At 32.7% G+C, this 25603-nt stretch overlaps 2 protein-coding genes across 3 annotated transcripts in view; one reads left to right on the forward strand and one right to left on the reverse strand.

Moving 5' to 3' along the window:
• The window catches only part of LOC118193180 (longistatin-like), a 30796-nt gene extending 5901 nt beyond the window's left edge, over positions 1 to 24895 (forward strand). Inside the window, exons 2-4 of the mRNA XM_035364228.2 lie at positions 1859 to 1939; positions 11885 to 11997; positions 24694 to 24895. Of these exons, the coding sequence (XP_035220119.1) occupies positions 1859 to 1939; positions 11885 to 11997; positions 24694 to 24779 (280 nt within the window). The 3' untranslated portion in view covers positions 24780 to 24895. The remainder of the gene's footprint in view (positions 1 to 1858; positions 1940 to 11884; positions 11998 to 24693) is intronic.
• Positions 1 to 25603, reverse strand: part of LOC118193179 (uncharacterized) — a 120522-nt gene that overhangs the window by 70198 nt on the left and 24721 nt on the right. The window lies entirely within an intron of this gene.

Raw genomic sequence — 25603 nt, forward strand, 5'->3', positions numbered from 1 at the left:
TTGGAAGCATCAGTTGCTGAACTTTTCAAGGACAGTCTTTTCACAATAGGATTTGTTTACACTATTAATACCAGAAGTCAGTTATCTCAGAAAGTCCTCTCAAGTGGTTAATGGTAAAAAAAGGAGGGGCGGGAGGAGCCTGTTCTCCCTCAAAATTGGGGCGGAAAGTTTAACAGTTAGCTAGGTTCAGCAATACCTCAACTACCTGTGGTACTACGGAGGTGTTGGCCTAGCTTCTACCTGTACCTGTTATAATCATTAGCTTTAGTATTTGGTCACAATGAATGAAAGTACCTCTTTGTTTTGTGGTGATGGATTTGGAAGATGTCTCCGTGACTATACATTAGAAAATAATAGAATTTTGAGTTAAACCTTCATAAAAGCCGTCGTAATGGAATACTTGATATAATACAGTAGGCATAGGATTACGAAATATTTATCCATGCTTTCAATGTTTCGCTTCAAGGCAGTGACAGCTAGTGATCAACAAAGTGCGTTATGCGTGTTATGCACATTGCAGTTACGGATGTCAACTTGCATACCCATGAGAAGTTAGTGAACAGTGGTTACTATATACTCTTCTCGAAAACCGTTTGTGGACCATGAATAAGAAAATTTGACACAAAAACAGTGGCTTTTTTCCACGGCATTGCTCGAATCCATGTTGCTGCCTTGGGATTGACAACATTGTCCGAAATTGAACAATCAAAACTAGAATCCCGTTGTATATAACTGAAAACTAGTGAAATATGACTTCTGGGCGTTCTCAATATTGAAAAAGCAATGGGGAAAACGTTACACCGGCACTACTAAAAGGGATGTCGCAAAACAGTCTATTTCATGTATTTGAAACAATAAAAAGCTGACAAAATTCTAATTCAATATAAAGAACTCATTCTGAAAAGAGCGGCCGAGCGGTAAAGTCGCTGAACACTGGTAGTTCGGTTCGAGGTTCGAATCCCGCGAACGGGCTGGCTGCATGGGTGTTTTCGTGGTTTTCCCCATGTGTAACGTGTATACGAGCCAGTTTCCTTTAAAAAGTACTCCACGAAGGCATTTCTCCCCTTAGGAAGATAGCCCTAGTATGCTTTGCCCTAATTAAATACACCAACACCATACACCATTCTGAAAAGGACAAAATACTGAGTTGTATAATTCTATTATCAAAATCAGTTTGAAAACTCTTCAGTTAGCTTGCATATATACTGTATTCTTGAAAACATGGTTAGCTTGTATAACAAGCCCCTAAGTCCGGCAGAAAGAGATCTTATATCAAATGGAATAATATGGAGATTTGCTCTGAAGCAAAACAAAGTATCATCTTCTTGGGGCTTTAACTGTTTCTTCTGTGTTCAGAATTTTATTTTAAACTGGTGTACAGGATCTGGCCAATTTTGAGGAAGTCATAGCAAATGTACATAATAACATGCGAGTATGATAGACAGTTGTTATAGAGATTTCAAAGGAATGTTAATTACTGCTGGACTGGGAAACTTAGGGAAAACATGCTCTTCAGGAATGCCAGTATAGTACTAGGTCATATGATTTGAGGAAAAGAGATATAATTTTGTTTTATGCTCTCTAATTCCGAAATTGGCCAGTATGCAATATTGCACATCTTGTATGCGTAATGCCTGTATTATAGTGCTTGAAAATTTTAGTTTAAAAGGGTTAACCTAAAACAATGTCAAAATAAATGTTTGGAAATTGTAATTTATAAAGTTTTGCATAGAGTTTTTTCTAAAATTAATTTTGTATCATTCACTAACAGTACTTCTTACCTTTAGGAATGATTTGAAGTTTTATTCTAATTTATTTTTAATTTATTTATTGAACTCGTTTTTCATTTTCTTTTCAGCCACATTAAGGAAGATTTGAGTGAAATGATGAACTATACTGACGAAATACCTGATCATGAGATGCTGTTTTTCATGGTTAGGTAAGATTGCAAGTATTCTTAGAATTTTATGTGATTTTTCACAATCCCTTTGATGTGATGTAACGTTATTCGCGGAAGATGTGTGAACAAATGCAGTTCAAGTGGGGAAAAAAAACTGCTGAGCGAATCTTTCTTGATAAATGGAAATTAGATTTCTTGTACTGATTACACTTTTTTTTTTTGTTTTGTTTTTTTTTTTTTTTTTGTTTATAACCCCTTTCTGTTATTTACGTATTATCCTCTCTGCCAGCCAAGTTGCGTGATTTAGAGTCAAATTTTAGATGACTTACTACCTTTAGAATTCAGCAGTAACGACTGGCGGACTAACTGCCAAATCTTCCACCAATGGTCGACGGGATAATGCGTAAGACCCCCCTTTTTTTTTCAATAATTTCAATAATTTTTTTTCAAATCTCTCACATTTATTTAGGGGCAGGACTGCTACATTGCAACATAACATTTTAATAATTGAAAAATTCTACAGTAGTTTATATAAATAGTTATATAATTAGCCAAGAGCTATAAATTATTATTTGAGAGCTATTAGACAAGAGCCATAAATTCTGGATTGCATGCAGTTAAATTACGTTGTTACTGTTACGAACTGTTACGAATAAATTACTGTTACGAACGAAAATAACTAAACAATTCCTAAATACTGTGACCTCGTTAGCTGTTATTCCACACATTTTTACTTCCTTGTACGAAGTAAAGAAACATTTCGGGTATCATATATCATATATCAAGGAAAATATCCATTTTGACAGCTCTCGAATTCTTTTAGCGATGCTTTTAAGTGACATCTGACATCTGTACGAACGGATATAATAAAGGACTTTTCCCCCCCACCAAAACGAATTGTAAAATGGAATTAAAATGGATTTAGAAGTGATTCTAATCATGACGTCTTTACGTACGTGTGTATGTATCTCACATAATTCAAAAACGAGCAGCCTCAGAACGCTTAAGTTTTGTATATGGGACTGCTATAACATGCTGTTGTTCATCTCCCTTTTTGGTTGCAATCGGCCCCACCAAACGTATATATATATATATATATATATATTTAAATTGGAAAGGCATTTAAAACCTAGGAAAAGCTATTAAAAACACCTGAAGTTATATATTTTAATTCCGGAAACACCTTTGTAAAATAACTAACTAAGTAACAAATTATGAACTAGAAAACCTTTTAAAAACAACAGAAAAATGTGAAAAATCGAGCACAAAAATATATTGTCAATCTTCTCTGTTCAAAGCTTCAAACAGAACTTATCAAGGGAAAAGTGTTTTGAAGCCTCAGCATACAAACATGTTTCGTCCAACAATCCACTGAGACTTCAAACGGTATTAAGCGAACTCTAAATTCGTTACTAATTTTAACTGAACAAAAGTCTCATTAGATTTGCCTCTTTTCCTGACATGTCTGCGTGTTCTAAAGCATTAAAAGTTAAAAAATATATTAAGTTAAAAAATACATACAAAATACTACATAAACCTAAAATTAAAACATAATAAAAAGCAAATCTTAAATCATAATTAGCCTAGTAAGGCTAGCGATCTAATGACAAGTAAATGCAAAAGAATAAAAATATTCAAATAATTTTCAGATATGAAAATTAAACTTGAAACTCCTTTGCAAAAATAACACACACAGATGTATAAATACAGTGAAACCTCGTTACAACAATATTTTAGGGACCAAATAAATATATTGTTGTAGAGAGGCATATTGTTATATCCAGGGCCCACATATTTTGAGCATTTAATAAGAGTTTCTTTTTTTTATTATTATTAGTTTAAGGTGCATAACATACTACTTTTAAGTCTATATTTAGAAGAAATTAATTTGTAAAATACTAATAATAGTGGTTTAAATACTAAAAAAATAAATAAATAAGATAAATTCAGAAAATAAGCACAGAAATATTCACATACCTGAAAACACGTTTTATTGAAAATAATCCAATATTTTTGTTTGTTTATTGATTTTTTTAACGGTTAAGTTCACCAATACTGTATGCATTGAGTCTAATGCACGAAAATGTTCTTCATTTGTCGACGGAAGGCTTGAAAAAAATGTCCGTAGAGAATTCACAGATTGAAGAGCTTCCTGAGATGACAATAAGGACTGCGATGGACCTGTATTATCATCATCATCAATATCATCATCATCTTCGTCATTGTTTCCTATCTCATCATTAATTTCAGAGAGAATATCTTCATCAGCAACTCCTGCGAAAACCACAAGATCATCATCTGCTGTTAAATAGTCTTCTATACTAATTCCAAACTTTTTACCGCTTGTTTCCTCAAGTTGGGATACGGATTTTTTGATGTGCAAAACACATTCTTGATCATCTGAGAGATCATTGTCTATGGAATTTTCATCATTATCAGATTTCTTATCTTCCATAACACAAAGACCGGCCTTTTTCCAGCAATTCCGAATGGTTTTTTCTGTTACTTCCCACCAACTTCCAGCAATATTGTCACACTCTTCCTTGACATTTACAGCTTTGAAAGGGTCTTCTACTTTATTTTCAAAGTTTACAAGTATGGAGTCCACCAACCGTTTTCTGTAATATCCTTTGAAGCACTTAATTATGCCCATATCAAGAGGCTGTAAAATTGAAGTGCAATTGGCAGGGAAAAAAGCGATTTCGATATTTTGTAGCTTTGGAAATGACGTGTGAGCACCGCAGTTATCTATCAACAAAACGATTTTTTTCTTTCTCTTCTTCATTTCATTGTCTAACTTCTGTAACCATTCGGAAAAAAATTTAGACGTCATCCAAGCCTTCTTATTTGCTTTATACTCCACGGGAAGACTTTTCACGTTCTTAAAGCACCTTGGCTTCAATGATTTACCAATGACGAGAGGTTGTATTCTATGCGTTCCTGTGCTATTTGTACACAGAAGAACAGTCAGTCTCTGCTTTGATTTCTTCCCTCCATAACACTTTTCACCCTTGAATGCCAATGTTCGATCGGGTAGGAGTTGGAAAAACAGCTCAGCTTCATCTGCATTATAAATGTCTTCTGGAGCATACTTTTCTAAGATTTCTTTCATCTTGTTTTGCCGCCATTCATTTGCGTCGTTTATCGGGGCTGACTTTTTCTCTCCGTGAACTTCTTGGAAAGTTATTCCATGACGATCTCGAAAACGCATTAACCAACCATTGCTAGCTTTGAAAGTTTCGTTCCCTAGCATTGCTGCAAATTTCCGTACTCTTGCACATAATAAAGGTCCATTTATTGGGACATTTGTTGCTCTCATCTCTTGAAACCATTTTAAAACAGCAGCATCAGTGTTTTCATTTGTCGCAACTTTCAGTCGTTTTCGATCTGGGTTAATTTCATTTGAAGTTACAGCATTTTCGATTTGCTTTCTCTTCTTTAGGAACGTTGCAACTATAGATTGCGATAATCCATGTTTCTTAGCCGCATCAATCTGCTTCATTCCCTCATCAATATCATTGATAACGTTCAGTTTATCTCGAAAAGATAGTTCCTTTCGCCCTGCCATCTTAGGGAACAATATCGCGTGAAAGAAAGAAAAGTTTAAACCAAATGTTTCGCCTAGAACTCAAAATCGTTAAAGACTATAAAACAACCTTTGAACTCACTTTTCAGTACGTCATTTAACAACACCCAGCCTCCATCTTCCCCTGTTCCTCTAACAAAGGGCACTTGTTCTGTGACAAGGTGACCAGACAGGTCTAGATGTCCTTAAACCTTATCAGAATTCCAAAGCTTACTGGGAAATGAGACTAGGCATACATTTATACTTCACCCTCCCTCACCCACTCCAATTCCCAAAAGGGAGGTCTTCATCTGTTTTGAAATCTGAACAATAGCTATTTTTTCAGGGATAAGTTGAATATCCACAATGAGTCTTAATAGACGGAAAAAATAACAAAAGAAAACGAAAAAAAAAAAAAAGCATTTGAAAATCAAAATATTATTATAAAGGGAGAAAATAATACTGAAATTTAGATTGAAAAAATCGTTTTACAGAGGTTTATTGTTCTAGAGAATATAGCAATATTGAGGGGAGATTAACATTAGTTTATATGCAAAATCACCGGGACCACAAAACATTATTGTAGTAGAGGGAGTTATTGTTGTATCGGGTATCGTTGTAGCGAGAGTTTACTGTATATATACCCCCTTTGTTACCCAGTTTGGTGAATTGGGTGTTTTTTTCTTATATGTTGGTAAATTGTACATTTATTGCCTTAAAATGGATTGAATTATGTTGTTCTGATGTTTCGGTTAAGGTTTTATTCCTTTAGTTAATCTGTATGCAGTAGTTGTAGAATTATCAACAATTTAAAAGTTGTCTAAATAGTTTTTAAACCTTACAAAGCCACCATTTGTTTACATTTAAAACTATTAGAAGGACAGTGAATTAAGTCAGTTTGTGCACCAACTACAGAGTCTTTTTGCCAAGTGGGACAAAGATAAACTTTCAGTTTTGTGCACCGAAAAACTGTCTTCCTCCACGCTGGCCGAATTGCTTCTTTTTGCGTAGAAACTTTAATTTTAATTGTAAATATTTTTTTTTAATTGTATTTGATGTTTTATGTTTGTTTGTATTTTACAATTTTTAATAAAGGTGTTTTGAGTTTTATGTATTTTTGCCTTGACGCGAAGTGAGAACTGATTTAACTGAACGTTAAATATATCTCTAATGAAATTCGAAGATATAAGTTTAAATGAAATACGGTAAAAATGTGCATAATTTAATAGACCTTACAAGGAAATTATGCGATGTCCACATCAGATGTTTTGTTTTTAAATTTTCCGTAGACTGTTGGCTTTGTGTGGGATGGCTGTGATAGAAATTCATATAACATACTTAATTTTCCATTAATTTTGTTTTTCATAAGAACCGTTCTGTAATAAACAAACTTAAATTTGTTACACATGGCCTGATTAAATCGTAATCCAGTTAACCATCTTAGGTTAATCTAGGGTTCAACTATGTTAAATGTTCACTACCAATTTAAAAGAATCAGAAGCCATTTCATTAATTCTTCATCAGAACTGCATAATTTCTTTCCAGAATCATTTATATAGCATTTTCTGATAAAAATATAATATTAGAAACTTATTTTTCTATTTGAATTATGTTTAGATATGTTTTACATATTGAAATAGTTTTATTATTGATTTGTGCATTACTTTCTATCTTACTATCTTATAGTATATAAAGAAGAATGTGTGTATGTTTGTCGCGGTTAACTCAGTCACTACTATAGTATCGTCACCAAACTTTCTACAATTCTTTTCTGCGTCCTGGAAAAGGTCGAGGTTCACTAAAAAAAAAAAAAAAAAAAAAAAAAAAAGTTGACCTTTAGTTAGCCGAGATGTTAATTAAAAACTTTGAAAACACTAATTTTCGCACTAATTATTCCGAATGGCAACAGTCTCGTGCGTTAGACATAAAAATGCTTTATTTCGAAAAGTGTTGCTGCTGCGCTGTTTTAAATCGTAGAGTTTGTTACTCGTTATTAATTTCTGATTAATTATGATCAATTTTTTGCCACATTTAATCGATTAAAATTGAATATAAGTAAAATATTGATTGGAACTTGAGCTTTTACGACCATTTGATTAGAAAGACGAAAATCATTAAAAACTGCGTTCCATTGTTGCTGATAATGAGAGAGAATTAGATTATTTTCCTATCGAAATTTTTTATGTGCACTCCATATTGTATCAGACTGAAAAATGTATTACTATGAATCGTATTTTTTGCATCGCTATTAAAGAAGGATTACAACAATATTGTTCTATCCGTTGTTGGAGGCATTATTCTCAATCTAACTTAAGTGTCATCGGATTTTTCCGCTAGTTTTAAATATATTATTTACATCAGTATTTACGAAGATAAATTGTTTTAGACTTCGACTGTAAAGTTTAAATGTGTTTCTCTTTGTATTCTTTGCTTCCTCATAATCAAGTGTAACAGAATATCATTTGTTATTACCGGTTTTAAAATATAATTACAGGTATAACACTGGTATATTATTCATAAGTTACAAATAAATTAAACAAACCAAAAATAATAATTAAAAAAGAAAGAAAACTGAAATCTTTTTTTTTCCTCGATTAAATATCATAAAATATAAATTCAGGTATATAGTTACAATCTCTGAATTCTTTAAAGAATTTAATTATTTTCCTTTTGTACTTTTATATACTACTTCAAAGTTGCAAATTTATTGAAATTTCAAAACATTGCGCCCGTACATTTGCTCATGAATGTCGAGATTTCTACTGCTTCTGAAACCTTTTTTCGAAAGCATCAATATTGATTGTGTTAATCTTGAAATGTTTTCAGTTTTTTACGTGCATGTATGTCTGCCATACTCTAATTTGGGAAGATCTAAATGTCTTCTAATTTCAGAGTTGCATGTCAGTTTAGACTTTAATGATAAAAAAAAAAGACATACAGATACAATTTGAGTGGAAAAAAAAATTGCTATACCCTCTAGAATTTTATTAGTAACTTTTTTATTAAAAATGCAAAATACTAGCAACTCAGATTATTCAAATTATTTTTGCAAATGGTTATGTCTTTGCTTTTCTCCTAGAAAAAAAAAATGTCAGCCATTAAAAGACGCATTTTCATTTAACATCTTAAAAGATTACTAAAAATTTCTTTTTTCGCTTTTTGTCCATGCAATTGCAATTCAAAAACACATCTAAAACGCATTTGAGGAAAAAACACTCAGCAATCGATCGCAGTTAATTACTCTTCTTTCTAATGCTATGTTATCTTAACATTCTCGGAAGTTTTATAGAGACAGAAAAGTATTCATTAACTGCCCCCCCCCAAAAAAAAATCTGCAAGCTTTCAAATTTTATATTACGCCCAAAAGGGGCGTGGTTTCCCCCCCCCCCTATTTTTCTATAGCGTTGCCATTGCTCGCTTTGAAATCTTTGCGTTTGTTAATCAAAAATTCTTTAAAGTTTTGCAAAATATGGAATAGATAATAAAACAAATTCCAAACTTCAAATGTATGCTGCCAGATGCTCATATTCAAATAGAGGACTACGTTATTCAAAATTTGATGTCGTTAGGTACCGTTGTTTATTCACAGTGGGAGAAACATACATACATTCATGCAGATTCTTCCTTATTTAATTTCTTTAAATATAATGCAGGGCTCTAAAATTTGGTGGCTACAATTTGAAAAGTGAAACGTCATTTCATAGTGAACCAACGCAAAATGCCAAAATGAAATTAATAACCCTTCTAGGCTAATACTCTTTGGGGTTAAAAAAAATGTTTTCAGTTATGTACGTAGCTTTTATTTAATATTTTAGTATAACTGTTTGAAAATCGCTTGGTATCTAACTTGAGTTCTTTTTCATTATGTGGTTTAATGGCATAATGAAAAAAATTAAAGTATTGTGCATGATGATGGAATCTGATGTATTTAAACTTAACTCCAATTAATTTTCTAGCATGCTTTTTTATAATTCATAACTAAACTTTCAGAACTTTGTTCTACAAATTTCTTAATATCAAATAACTTTTTATTCTAATCAAAATTAATAAAAATAATGAAGTTTACAATAAATAAATTACGAAACGTTCTTTTTGACAATATAGAGATTGTTAGGTATTTCGGAGTAGGAAATAAGAAAAATAAACTGAAAATTTTTGAGATTCGTACCGCAGAATAGAATAGAATTCAACTGCCTTAGGTAAGTGATTTAACAACTAGCAATCATTTACACAAATTATAATTAGTAACATGTGATGTCTTTCATTACTTTCGAAGCGAAAGTACTTCAGAATTTTTTACAGATGTTGGACGAATATTTTCATTAAATTCAGTTTATGCTTTGAAAGACAATTTGAGAGTTGACAGAAATCAAAAATAAATTATAACATCTTAATAATCCACGTTGTGAAGCACTCGTTAGCCATAAAATATCGAATGATCTCAGCATCAAAGACAACTTTGAAATCAGATCTGTAAGAGTAGACTTGCTTACTTATGGAGGCTAAAGAAAACTGCATACTTCTTGCGCCCAGATAAATATTTAAATTTCTCACCTAATTAAAAAAATTAATATTTGGCTTAATTTGAGTCGTAGAAACGAAATATGGGAAGAAAAGCGGCATATCCTTTCAGAAAAGGTCCAGTTTTGTGTCAAAATACCTATGTTACAACAATACTATATATAAATCTAATATATATCGTAAGTCACGCTTTCCAAACATGAAAAACGCAAATTTAATTTTGTCAATCAGCCCATTAGAATGGGAAATATAGATTTGTCTCTTTTTTTTTTTTTTTTTTTTTTTTTTCGTATGCGTGTGTGTGCGCAAGGTGTGCCTTGTAATGGAAAGAGCTCCCGCTACAATGAATGACATTTACTTCTTTCCATCTCTTAGAGTACAGTTTTTAATAAAGACTTAAGTAATTATATTTTTAAAATTACTAATAAAGGACCTGGATCTTTTTCTTTACAAAGAAGGTATTCTTTTTTACATGCATCATAAAGCGAATAATTCTTCAGGTTAGAAACCAAATCAAATAAATATTCTAAAATAATAAATAACTAAATTCAATAAATGTGCTTTTATCTACTATCAGATTACTGTTTCTACACATTTGAAAATTTTCGGTATTTGATGAGCCTGAAGTATTTGATTTTTGAAGTTTCAATATTTTAAAAGCCTGCTTTATTCTTCAGGATGATTTTTTTTTTGTTTGTTTGTTTATTTTGAGGATTTTCATTCATCATTCTTGAAGGCATTGCTCTATTTCTTACAAGTAAAAATAGAAGTGGGTGAGACACCAGAATTTTGCAGTTGGTCGTACAAATATAGTCTCACCACACTAACAGTGCAGCTCCGCTCCACTTTTGACACAGACCCCCCCCCCGGGAGACAGATCCAAGGGTCTATAGCTTTCGTATAAAGCAAGAGACGTGTAATTTCATCTGTTTTCGAGTGGTATACTACGGACCACCTGCGGCCGAATGGTAAAAGTGCTGAACACTAGTTGTTCGAACGGATTGAAATCCTGGCGAACAGGCTATTGCATAGGAATTGTCATGGTTTTACGCATGTGTAACATGAATGCGGCCCGATTTCCCTTAAATAGTTCTCAGCAAAGACAGCTATCCTCTTAGGCAGGTAATTTTCGCTTTCTTTGCCGTTGACTAAATAATCCAATCTGACTGTTACATAAAACAGTAAAAGACAATTAGCACTGCCTTTAGTCTGTTACTTTAGGCATTTCAAGGGTAATTTTTTCCACATGCTTGTACACAGGTTATACAGGCTTGCTTATAACCTTGTAATGACAGCTGCGATATATGATCGAGTTCTCCAACCGCTTTTTTCCACTTTATTTCCGTTTAGCGTTGAAAAGCGAATGAATAGAGGCTGAGTTGGATTACAGTCTCAAATGATGAGGGGAAAATAAGTGCTACGCGATGTTAACAACACGTGTAACTATCGTAAATAGATGAAGATCTGAAAAGTCCTGAAAAGTCCATTTTAAAGTAACAGACAATAGTTACTTTTAGATTTCGGAACAGGAGTATTCAAATAATTATGTAGGCTGGATAACTGGAATTCGAATAATAGACATTTTACCGTCCTTTTCTAAAGCAAATAATAGAATATATATGTATTAAATCAAATAAAACATAGATTTTAAAATAGTTCATTTTCCAAAAACCCCATTTAGAAGTAATTATTTAGACTACTGCTCTGTTAACTTAAAATCTAAAGCAATCAACTTTTATTCCTTTCATTTTTTAGGAAATGAATTTTCTCTCTTTAAAGAAAGTTCCTTCTAATTTCTTCACTATTTAAGTCTTAAGCGTCTTTTCAATAGTACTTGGAAACCTATAATTTCTTTGGAGATGGAAGTCATAAAACTCCATTTGTTTTTCTGTTTCTAGAATGCATGATTTCGATGAGAACGGAGGGCTTGATGGCATCGAAATGAGAATAGCTTTAGCTCACAGCATGGAGCATTCAGATGACTTTAACCATTCTCCCGAAGCCATTGAACGTAAGTATTTTGTATTCTGGTAAATATTAGATATCCTAAAAAATGATGCAACAAATCTGTATAAAATTACTTCACTTAAATGCTACTGAAGCTCTGCATCGAACTCATAGCCCTCTTCAGGATCGAAAGTGAGAATTTAAAAAGTCTTCTGAATATAATCTTTGAATAATAATAAACATTTCTGAATATTACCAAGTGCAAAAAAAATTATAGTGGAGATTGACTCGAATTTTCTTCACAAACAGAGAAACATTCAAAAACAAGCATACCAGATCAATAACCTGAATACATAATACATATTGACATCAAATCCATCTTTAATTAATTAAATTAATGTTCTAACTTGTTAGATATTATTTACGAACTTTTCAAGTACAAATAACTTAGAGACATTTTTAAAGTTTCCTTTTAAATTTTTAATATTAGCCTAATAAAATGGGGTGGAAGGAAATCCTATTATTTTAGTATATATAGTCAATAAAGTTCGAACTGTTATTATCAAAGCAAATATTACTAGAAAAACAAGTAGCTCTTTCAGTTACGTGCAATACTGTTAGCTGGTGCCGGGTTCGAGGCAAGGCGAAAGGGCTGGCAGCATGGTTGGTTGGTTTTCTAAGTTTTTGCCATGCTTGCGATATTCTCGGCAATACAAGACTAGACTAGACTTGAATTTGACTCAGGCACTTCCTTTTAGCCTGTGACCGAAGACAAATAGACTTTAAAAATTTTCTTAGGTTGCTGATATTTATGTTTTTGAAGTATACTGAAGCGTCGATAAAAATATTTGTTCCCAGAATCTATAGTATTAAAATATGTGCGCGTCTATTCATTAAATACCAAAACGAAATTAATAGCCCTTCTGGGCTAATGCCCTTTGTCCTAAACGAAATAATGTTCATCGCCTAACGCCGAAACATGTTTCTCAGAGTAAGAATATGTGCAAATTGCTGTATGAAAATTATTTGGGAGGTGAAAAATGGAAATATATAGTTTCAATTTATGAGGCTTGGATATGCTTATTTGACCGCAATAGAAAAAGATCGATTTACTACCGAAAAGAGGAGAAAAAGACTTAATATGTTGGTTCAGAGAAAATAAGGAAAGTTTTTATGGTTATTACTGCATTTTCATAACGGAAAACTTAAAATAAGGAAAATAAAAAAAATTGTCAAAATAATTCGGATGACTATCAGAAATATGTTTTAGCCCCTATTTTTAAAGAATAAATTCCATCTCTTTATCCAAACAATCTTCTTTGTGTTAAGTTCCATTAGGATACGGCTCGAAGCCATACCTCTAAATCTACCGCTCTATTTTTTGAAAAAATGAGAAATGAAACTGGAATTGAAGCTATTCCCTTTAAATGCATTCCACCCAAGTCCCTGATATGTCTCCTATGTATTACTGTGCATTTGGAATTTTAAAACAAGCTCTTTATAAGCGGCATCACAAAATATTGAATGGATTCGAAAAGATTATGAAGGAGGAGTGGAATAAAATCAAGTTTGTTGTTTTAAGAAAAGGATTTTTATCTTGGAAATCAATATGTAATATGATACTTTAACAAAAGGGCTATTTAAAGCATTAAAAAGTAAAATTTCAAGATTTGTTTCGATATGAATCTTTGCAAATTCGTTACAAAAACGTGTGAACACCCTCTGTATACAATCAAATTAAGTATATCCGTACACGTCTGTATTCAATAAAAGTAACTAAATAAAATCATACCATAACATACTTTTAATAATAACTTTATGTATTCAAAAAATTAATTTGTGTAAATGTTTAGAACTTTTAAATGAAAACTTTAAAAATTACTTCTTTCTTACATAGCAAATAGTACTTAAATAATGTAAATAGTACTACAATATTATATTAATAATCCAACTCTTTTTGTAATTTCATTTTTCTTGCTTTTAATGAAATAAAATCCACAATAATTATTTAAAAAATCTACTTCATTATTTAATTTATGTTCTACGCAGTGATATTTGAATGTCTTTTAAGGGAAAGGAGAAAGAGCGTTTTTGAAGTTTTTTTTTAAGCTTTTTCCATCCTAATATTAGAAAAGGGCATCTTTAAAAGTATTCTTAATGTACTTTCGAATTTCAGATGTGATTGAACTAGATATCATTGCTGTATTATCTTTACAAGACCTAATTTTGCTTCTACCAGAATTATTGGAATAGTATGGTTTTTAAAACAGATATTTCTGATGGAATATCTGAAGCATTTTCATTATTTAGATTAAGTGCTAAGCTGCTTATTTTTAAAATACTCAAATCCCATGACATTAATTTTTCATCAGTCAGAAACTGAAAATCTGAAATTGCCGCGTTTATTTTTTATATCTTGGTTTTAGATTTGAGATTAAAATATATCTTGTTTCTTTCATTTTTACTCTGAAAATTATTTTTCTTATAAAACTAGTTCTTTTTTCAATTGATTATTAACAGTTTGATATATAAACATATCTTTTTCATTCCTTTTCATATTTAAAGTGGAATTTTCACATTTCGCAAGATCGTAAAGAAACAAAAATTCGTTCTGCTGTGTTTGTTTGTTTAATTAAATATGCAAAACATGCAAGGACTATTTGTCTAAATGGAGAGATTCCTTCGTGGAGGACTTTCTAGCGGATGCAGACAGTCATTTATCGGGATTCGATATTAGACCAACCCTTCTATTGAGCGCAGAATTTTTGTGCGCAAATGTTGAAGAATATAACACCCTTTTATGGCTTTAACTAGTATGGTACTTCGAAATGGTGCCTTTCGATACGTTTCAAAACTGAAAGTAAATGATCATAATTTGTTTTTAAAATGCATTTAAATTTTAAAATTTCGCATCTAATTTGGCACCCCTCATAGCCGTTCACCCGAGGCAAGTGCCTCATTTGCCACACCTTTGCCCCGGCTATGATAATAAACCAAAACAAACTGCTGAGAAAAGAAAAAAACTTTGGAAACCCCAAAAATTTGCAGCTCTGTCTCTTACAGGGTGCTCGCAATAATAGGGTCAATTTTCTCATGAAATTAGCGGATATACTACACTTTCGAATTTGTTTGTACTTGTATAAAAGCAAATTCAGCTTAAATTAATTTCGAATATAATTCGTTGTTTTTTCATTTATTAACTATGAAATAAATTAGTATCCCCAAATTTTGACATAGAGGTTGTTGCGATTTGGAAAAAGTTAAGGAAATTCAAAATTATAAAAAAATATCTGTATTCGATTTTTAACTTTCCATTTTCTATCAGCATATAAAAATAAAGAAAATAAAATAGAGATATTTCAGACCTGTAATAAATCAAGTTTTAATGCTATAAAGTATTAAAATATTTAATTAAACATTTGATAAATGGAATAAATATAGTGCATTCCTATAGGAATAAATTAGAGTTATATCAATGGATTATTTAAATACATTCTGAAAAGCCTTCTCTTTTTCTGCGCCAAAAGCTCTTTTCCCCGTTTTGGATGAACTCCAAGGAATTCATCATGTCTAAGTTATTTTAGATTAGATTAGATGAAAGGTATTGTTAGTGCTCGTTTAAGTAAGTGCTCATTAATTTCCCCTATCACCAGTAGGCTCATGCATGGCAGAAAGAGAGGAAAAGTTTTTCCTAAATATTTTACAGCATATATTTTACGTATATCGATTCATTTCAATCTTTTTGAGGCTTGTAAAAGGCGAAATAACCTTGGAAATGTTAAATAGTGTTTTACTTCAAACTGCGTCTCTGAGGTGAATTGCAATTGATCCATGTTACCTTCAGTAGATTAAAGTGGTTCCCTATTATAGCCCACCTCCATATACTACGATTTGGGATATTATGCAGATGTTACCTAAAATCGCTTGCACATAATGATTCTTCAAGCAATAATATATCACTGTGGGAAGAACGTGGTCTCTAAATACGTTTAGGTGTTTATACTCTGATAATTTAAAAAGTGATTTTGCTCGAATTTCAAAACCATCCGCCATAGTTCTGATAGCCGAGACAGAATTTTACAGGAATATTATAAAAAAACCAAATAACAATTGAAAATTTTAGGAATAATTGTTAAAAAAATTACTTTGAATGCTCATAATTCAAATATTAAAGAATGAAACATACGCATTTACTTTTTTGTGTATAGTGCGTTTTGTAACATGTACTGTTTTATGCTATTTACTACGTAATTTGCTGGCGGAAATGCATAAAAAGGCATCTTAAAATTATCATTAAAAATAAACTTATTTTCTCAGATTATTTTAGCATAAGTTAGGTTCACCAGCGGTCAAACGGTAAAGTTGCTGAACACTTGTAGTTTGCCTCGGGTTCGAATCCCAGTGGATGAACCTTTTCTCGATTTTCCCCGTGTGAGACGTGAATACGACCCCTATACGAAAACGTCCCTCCCCTTAAGAAGATAGCCCTTACTGCTTTCCTGTAATCAACCAAACTATGTAATACGAATTGTTTTCTTCAGTTCATGCAACCTCTGTAAACCTCTGTAAGATGACTGTCCACATTTCAGATGATCTTGATCTTCTGTGGTGGTAGTTGTTTTGGAGAGAGGTTGCGTTTATACCGATGTTTATATATATTGCTAAAAGTACTCGACATTTTCAGAAGTGGTCGTCTTAGAGAGATGGTCGCTAAGAGACGTGTTTGCTGCATTCATTTTTAGCTCTAAGGGGCATTAGCCCAGAAGGGCTATTAGTCATGAAATGGCATTTTGCGTCGAATCACTAAGTCTTAAATCACTTTTCAGATTGCTGCCACCAAATATTATCGCTCTGTATCATATTTAAAGAATTTAAATAATGAAGAATCTGCATGAATGAATGTATGTTTCTCGCATCGTGGAAAAACAACGGTATCTAGAGCCATCAAATTTTGAATAACGTAGTCCTCCACCCGAACATGGGCACCTGGAAGCCCGAATTTTAAATTTCGAATTTGTTTTATAATCTATTTCGCATTTTGTAAAACTTTAAAGAACTTTTGATTAATAAACTGAACGATTTCAAAAGAGTAGTGAAAACACTGTACATGATAAAACATTTTTTATCACCAGCACACGAGACTACCTATTGGAAATTCTAAAGATACGCTGTTTTCAAGTATTTTTAGCCCAAAGGGCGTAAGCCCAAATGCTCTTGAAACGTGTATGTGTGTTTAAATGAAAAAGAAGCTCTTCTGGATGTAAATATAAAGTCTAAAAGCTTTCAGTCCCCCTCCCCCATTTTGGTGTCCTTGGTTTTGTATAATACTGGAGACATTATGAAGAGCATACAATCCTGGAATTATATTTCGAATTTTAATGAGATCATACCCATTTGACAGGAAGTTCTATAAACAAAAATTCGAAATCTGCTTAAATTAGTGAACTGCTATTGTGAAATTATTATTTTTAGAATTTGTAGTGTTCTGGTCCTTTTAAACTTTAATCTTAAAAGTAAGTAGCGCCCTGTAGGTAAGTAAAAAGTTAGTTGGAGACTAGCTTTATTTACTTTTTTACGTTTATTAACATTATTTTCAAGGATCACAAGATGTCTGTATTATACACTGTATCAGATGCCTATGTGTACGCTGTTATTTCACATATTATTATAAGGTTACTACAAGCATTCACTATTTTTCTATTGCTCTTTAAAGTTGGTAAATACAATATGCACAAATCTGTACAATGGTATGAAAGCATGATCAGGATTATCAATCCTTTCATAAAGAGCAAACAATTAATGAAAGAATTTTATACATTTAGTATTTAAAAGCAATCAAGAATGTAAGAGATATAATTAGGTTTAATTGTATTTTTTACGAATTCAAAATTAAAATTAATGCGATAAAGGATAATTTGCATAATTTTCATAAAAAGGAACTTAGAAACATGAAAACACTTCAATCAGTTTGTTGGTCATAGAAAGTTATATAAGAGAGTGATCTAAGTTTTTCCAGTGGTCGCACCAGTGAACGGGTCCGATTAAAAAATACACTTGTGGGTATCTAAAGAAATGCCTGATGAATCATCCGACATTTTATTAAGATTATTAACTCTTTTCATTCAGCGTTAGAAATTAACTTAAAAATTGCTTTGCAGGCTATTTATAAATAATGTAAAAATAAAAAGTGGTTTTTTTTTTTTTTTTTTTTTGTATTATTTTTATGTTAACTTTTTTCTATACCTTCTGTTTCTTCTGTCATTCATTACCAGAATGCAAATTAGATTGAGTGTCAATAGCAAGATAATTTGTAATTGAAGGGATAACTATGGCATACTGACTAATTTAGTGGTGTGTTAGCCTGAGTCAACAAGCCGCCCACTTGTGAAACTGGTGAGTGAGTATATATCTGTTAGTATATAAAACTGGAATCCGCTTTAATTGAATCCCAGTTAATAGATGAAATTAATTTTTTTTCTATTTGAAATACTTGAATTCCTGAACTACCTTAAGACCCATCGCTAGTATTTGTTAATTGTTAGTTGCATTGCAAGATACACAGAAAGTTGTTCGCGTTTTATAAAAACAACTTTAATGATTCATTTTTATGCATAAAGAGAGTATTTCTTGGGTTTATTTGTTTTTGTCTGATAGCTTTGATTTTTGGCTATAGTTTCTAGCTCGAATTTTCCACGAAAGTAATTTTTTAGCACCATCTTGTCAAATTTATTCCATTCCTCCTACGTCGTTTTTCAAAGTCCGTTCAGTGTTCTTGGATGCTGTTTTCCTAAGGATAATTTTAAAAAATAGAAAGCGCAAAACTCCATACGAGAAGCATCAAGGGATTTTACAGCTATTTCATTAAACGGGGTATATTTCATCCATGTTTCTGATTCTTTCTTTGCTAAAAAAGCGGTAGTCGATTTAGACATGAGACTGCAGTCTTTATTCATATGATGCTCAAATTTATTGATGTCCTTATCAGGCCTGGCGTCAGAGGAGGTCCAACGGCTACGGTCGCACCAGGCGGCAGAATTTAGAGGCGATAAAAATTTTTAGAATTTAGAAAAAGTACCGAAAGGATAAAATTAGGGAAAGCAAATTTAGGAAGTGGGCTTCAGAATTTAGGATCCGCATAGGTTTCACCCAATGGCAAAATACCTAGCACCGGCCCTGTACCATTTCCATATAAGACTGGAATTTCTTCTTCAAAACCTAGATCTAAAATATTCTGCTGAAAGTACAATGAATTTACTTTAGACTTAATTAAGACTTTTTTGAGTTTAAATTTACCATTGTAACAAAATGTTGCAACTATCTTGAATTCCGTTGCGAACTTTTCTGTGCATTCAAGAAACCGTTTCGAATGGTCCTTTCCATAACCTTATAAGGTATTCCTCCCGCCTTCTTAGCATGCCTTCGTAGTGCAGTGGTCAGCACGCTCGGCGCATATTGGAGAGGCTTGTAGTTTGAGTCCCGGCGAAGGCATTGCTCATTTTTCATCTCTCCTACTTCGAAATTATCTAATGTCTCTACAACCTGAGCAATAGAAAATTTATCTTTCTTTATTACCTCTATGTTTCAGCGAGTGTTGCCACAAATCTCCATTCATCAGTAGCTAGGCGTTTTTCACATAATTTTCTCCAATTTGTTTATCTTCCAACAGAACGCTTTCTCAAAATCAGATGACCTTTAGGTTTAAAAATCTTTAAGAATGACTTTAGTGCCAGAAGTTATTTCGCAGTTCCGATGCAATGGATCTTTGAATCGATGGATCTTCTGTCAGCAAAATTTTACTTTCTTGATATTTACCCGCGGCATTCGAGCAGTCTTAGGATGCGGTTTTGCCGCTATTATTTATTTTTATTTTCAGCTGGACTCTTTTATCCTTTTCAAATTTAATACATTAGTACCTTTTTTAAAATCCAATAACCTCGATTTTAACACAGCTTTGCAATTTATTTATATGAATATTTTTCCTCGGAAAAGGCATTTATGTAACCTTCGAGCCATCTATCAATTTCGGGAGGCCTCTCGAAAACAAATTTCTTATTTTGCATTCCATTCAAAACAAAAGTAGTGGCAGACGATTATATTGAAAATGCCAAATATTTACCTCAAAATACTAACAAGAAATTTAAATAGAAAATAGTTTCCATAAAACGAGAAATACCTTCTATAACTTTTGTTAAAATTTTTAAGTTTTGCTTTTTTCTGTGTTACTGAAGTTTAGACTTCTATTCTGGGCGAAAATTAATATTAAGGCAAAGAAAGCTTAAACAGGGTGTAGTTCGGTAACTAATTAGGTTTAACGTTACAGCTTTTACATACATTTAAAACACAGAACATTCATGTGATCATTTTGTTGCGATATTTACTTTATTGTAATGTTATGGAAACTGAATGCATAATTTCGAAATATGACTGCTATTATATGTACGATATTAAACACATAGAAAACAGTATTAAATAAAAGTCCTTAAAGTAATCTAATTAAAGGGAAGATAAATCTTGTTACTTAAATATATGATCTTTTAACCGAGGGAGTTTCATTGCATATTACTCCGCAGACTGGCTCTTAAAATCATAATTTAAGAAAAAGAAAGGTAAAATGTGATTAACTACAATACTTCAAACATACGATATGGCTAGTCATAAACGAATCACGAAATGTCAAGTGACAAGGAACTTTGCAATGTTAGCGTTTCTTTGCACACAGCATTCCATGGCTCTTGTAGTATTCTAGTTTATTCTCCAAAAATTCCTATTTCCTGTAATTTGTTATTCTCTTGATAGAAGGTGAATGTACTATCACGTGATGCCAAAATAACATTAGCATGTGAGATTACGCCTTAGTCTCTATCAAAATAATGAGTGCTAGTTTTATTTCCATGCAATGGCCTAAATTTGAATGTCCATTAGTGTTCTGTGAGGGTAATTTAGAAAGGTAACTGCGGTGATGTATTTAATTATATTAAATTTCTTATAATAAATTTTAATTTGTGCGAAAAGATAAAAAAAGGAAAGACTGAGGATTTTGACGAAAATTTTTTGAGATTTAAAAAAGAGAGAGAAAGCAGAAGAGAACAGATATTTGCTGTTTAAAAATGTGTAGTAATATTTAAAGTTTAGAAAACTCTGTTAAAAGAAATCTTAGAGTTATAACTATGTACCTCAGACTTTTGTATAGGTATCTGAGTTGTACAGTCTTCAGTTTCGGACTTGAATACTATATGGGTATTTCTCCCGCCTTCTTAGCGTTCCTTCGTGTAGTGGTCAGCATGCTCGGCGTGTATTTTAGAGGTCCGTGGTTCGATGCCGGAGAAGGCATTGCTCATTTTTCATCTCCCCTGCTTTCAAAAACTATCTAACGTCTCTACAGTGGCGCCCGAACTAAAAAGATGGTGGATGATGATTTTCCACCACCAGGATTTGGCGATTGGGTCCCCTAATCCCCAGAGTCGCTCTTCTCCCGCCTTCTTAGCATGGATTCGTGGTGTAATAGTCAGCACACTCGACGCGTATTCGAGACGTCCGTGGTTCAAATCCCGGCGAGGGCATTGCTCATTTTTAGTCTTTCCTACTTAGAAATGACCTAATGACTCTACAACTAAAGAAAAAGAAAATTATTATTGTGACAAAATCTATGGTATTCTGAAAGCTTAGCATATTCGATTCATTTTTTAAAATAGATTTACAGATCTACGATTAGCTAGCTATTCAAGAGATATTTCAGATAATAATCTTCTAAAAACTCTCGTTATCTCACTCACTCTCTCTCTCTATATATATATATAGTATTATGTATAGGGAACTTCTAATTTTACTTGTCACTAGCCCCTTTTATCCTCTATTTTAATTTGCGTACTTTCCCTTTCAGTCTTAAGAATAATTACTATACTCTTGTTAACGTGCGTCACTGCTCGTTTCTGTCTATCATCCATTGTTTTCAGATGTGCTGAGCTTCCAAAAATGTGGGATGCATACAGCGCCTGTTCTATTTGTGCTGGATTAAGGAAAACAATGTGTCAGCCATATATATATAATATGTGTGTGTGTATGTGCGGGATGGGTAAAAATAACTCCCTATTAAAACTGTTGAATAAACTTTTTGAAAATCGCAACCTTTGCATGGAAACTATTTTGACTGTTTGTTAGAACTATCTCTAATTTTGTTAGACCAGAAGGGCTATTAGTCTCAAACTTCGATTTTACATTGTTTCACTTTTCATTCGAATCTCTTGCCATTCGGTATATTGTAAGATATATGCCTTTAAAATTTAATTTGTCTGTAACTAACATTAACAAACTAAGCTATTTAAAATTCTATTTTAAGCTATTTAAACTAATCTATTGAAACAACAGACGTAGTTCTTAAGAATATTATTTCTTTACTTTTTAATGTCATTGATAAGTAAAAATGCATTTAATTCATGATGTAACGAATTAAAAATATTAAATATTTTAAATTTAATTCATGATTTAACGAATTAAAAATATTAAATATTTTTATACGTTATATATTTTTTCACTTTCCGAATACAGTGAAGTTATATAAAGTTTCCCATGTTAGTCTAAAATTATAGTCATCTAGTATCTCATAGAAATGTTTCTCTATTTCACATGGGCCGTTTCTATTCATGATCTGTACTGATAAACTATATTAAACTTTAAAACAGCCTTTTTAGGCATCCGATAAAATTTGAAATATTTCAGATTATTATTATTACCCATTTTATTTCGGCGCAATATGGACAGGAAAACATGACACAATTCGGGACTCTGAACAATCGTGCCAGCTAGCCTGTGGAATTCTAACTTCTTTAAAGTTGGAAAGGTAGCAAGATAGACCACTTTCAAAAACAACTTTTTATATTGACTTTTTTGAAGATCAAATAAACATTTGCTGAACAGTTTGAAAATTCTGCTTTTTGAATATCGAGCGACGAAGAATTTGCGATGGATCGTGAGTTTGGCATGACAGTTCTTGATGGTCTTAGCATTAACTGCAGTACGAGGTCCTTGAATACAACTTTACAAATCACTGTCACATTTCGTAATAGGATGCGATTTAGCAAAATTACAAAGGGTCAGGCTTTGGGTCCTTCTGCGGTGCTTTTATCACTCTGAAACTAAATAAATATTCTTGTAAATCTCTGTAAATATCTGTGAGCATTTGATTATACTGTGTGTTTTATTAGTATTTGTATTTTTTTACATATTTGTTTATTAACAATTTTAGAGAGCATTTTTTGTATAATTTAATTTTGTGAGCACATATTATTTACATAGGTTCTTATTTCTTGTGATAGTATAATCTGTTTCTTCACTCTTTTCCTTCACTCTTTTCTCAGTTCATCATATCAACGCTCAATTTTCATACTTGTTATCTTTACAGAACTATTTTTTGTCTTTTTACTATTCACGTTTAGTTTACTTACTTTATTTATTAGATATCACGTTCTTGGCGTTTACGCCACATAAAATTCGATTCAACACAAAATCACAAATATTTAAGAACAGTATATCTTTGAAGTTATCGGCAGACAGTCTCCCGCTGAGGATAAAAATGTTTTATTGTTGTTTCCATTACTCTCTTTGAAATCGTTGAGTTTGTTAATTAAAATTAGGCCCACCAGCGGCCGAGCGGTAAAGTCGCTGAACACTGGTAGTTCGGTCCGAGGTTCGAATCCCGCGAACGGGCTGGCTGCATGGGCGTTTTCGTGGTTTTCCCCATGTGTAACGTATATACGAGTCAGTTTCCCTTAGAAAGTCCTCCACGAAAGGCATATCTCCCTTTAGGCAGATAGCCCTCGAGGCTTTGCCATAATCTCGCTCACACACACATACACACACACACACACATAATTAAAATTACTTTATAAAGTTTTACAAAATATGATATAGTTAATAAAACAAATTCGAAATTCAAAATTTGGGTTTCCAGGTGCCCATATCCGGGTGCAGCACTACGTTATTCAAAATTTGTCAAAATTGGATGGCTCTAGGTTCTATTGTTTTCTCACAATGCGAGAGGGCTCACCAGCGGCCGAGCGGTAAAGACGCTGAACACTGGTAGTTCGGTCCGAGGTTCGAATGCCGCGAACGGGCTGGCTGCATGAGCGTTTTCGTAGTTTTCCCCATGTGTAACGTGTATACGAACCAGTTTCCCTTAGAACGTCCTCCACGAAGGCATCCCTTCCTTTAGGCAGATATCCCTCGTGTGCTTTGCCATAATTGAATAATCCTAATCCTATCCTCACAATGCGAGAAGCATACGGAAAAAAGTTCTTTATTCTAGCCGTACATACAGATGTCACGCAAAAACATTGCTAAAATGGATTCGAGAGCAGTAAAAATGGATATTTCCTTTGAAATAAAATACCCGAAATTTTTCGTGATTACAATACTTCCCTTACTTCTTGCAAAGAAATAAAAATAAAAGTCTTATCACATACTTTATTACAGAATATTTGAAAGAGGATCCATTTTTGATACAAAGACTGACAATAGACAGTTTAGAAATTATACAGATGTGCCATTTACAGATTAAAGAAACAGTCTGCTTTTAATACTATGCACACTAATAAGTCACGAATAACGAAATGAAATTCATAAATGCATTTGCTGAAACACGCTAAAACTTTAATTAAAAGCATTAAATATTTTAACCGCGAGAAAAACCTTATACACTGCTTTTTGCACATTGGTTCTATTTTTTACATTTTTTCTCAACTCTTTTTTTTTTTTTTTTTTCTAGGAGCAATAGAAGACGCGTTGGAATTTGATGACAATAACGACGGTGTAGTTGATTACGCAGAATTCCGAAAACACAGGCCTGACTGAAAAAGTGCATGGTGAAATAAAGATTGCAAAATTTTGAACCGAATTGGGAAATTTCATGTAGACTAAATTTTTCGTTTCTTGTACGTAACAAATAAATCGTATCAAACAAGAAATAACTGTTTAATTATTAATACGAGTCATAATATAGTTATTCAAAACAAGTGATCTGATTTGAAATGGCTTTGTTTTTTTTAAATCTGCAAACATGATGTCAAAATAATACGTGAAATGAAAGAGAAGATGTACAAGATAATACACTGGTGTGCAAAACTTAAGCAACAAGCGTTCTTTTTGCCATAACTCTACGAGAAATCATCTCCGAGACATGAAATTCAGAAATGAGAGATAGCAGTATTTAAACGATGACGAAAGCATAGTAGTGCAAAAATGAATACAGTGCGTACAGTATGGAATCAGACAAAAGCAGGCTTTATTGAACTCGTATCGTTACACATGATTGTCTGTTCAAGAGGAAGACCAACAAGCACATGTTCCTTAGTATGGGATATGCCCTCCCTTTACTGCAATAATTGCTTCGCTCCGTCTCTTCATACTCAGCACCAGATTGTCCAACAGATCATGAGGTAAGAGTGCCCATTCCTCAATCAGCATCTGTTTCAGTTGTTGGGTGTTCCCCGGATGTTGTAATCGTGTCGCAAGGCGTCTCTCCAAAGCATCCGACACATGTCCTATGGGATTTTAGTCAGAGGAATACGCTGGCCAAACCATTCGCGTGATATCTTCACTTTCCAGTAGTTTCTGAATAGCAGGAGTCCGGTGTGGCCGTGCATTGTCATCCATAAAAACAAAGTTCTGCTCCAATG

The sequence above is a fragment of the Stegodyphus dumicola genome, chromosome 6 (genome assembly GCF_044657685.1).
Source record: "Stegodyphus dumicola isolate Sdum_Otavi_A_Nest chromosome 6, ASM4465768v1".
Classification (NCBI taxonomy): Eukaryota; Metazoa; Arthropoda; class Arachnida; order Araneae; family Eresidae; genus Stegodyphus; species Stegodyphus dumicola.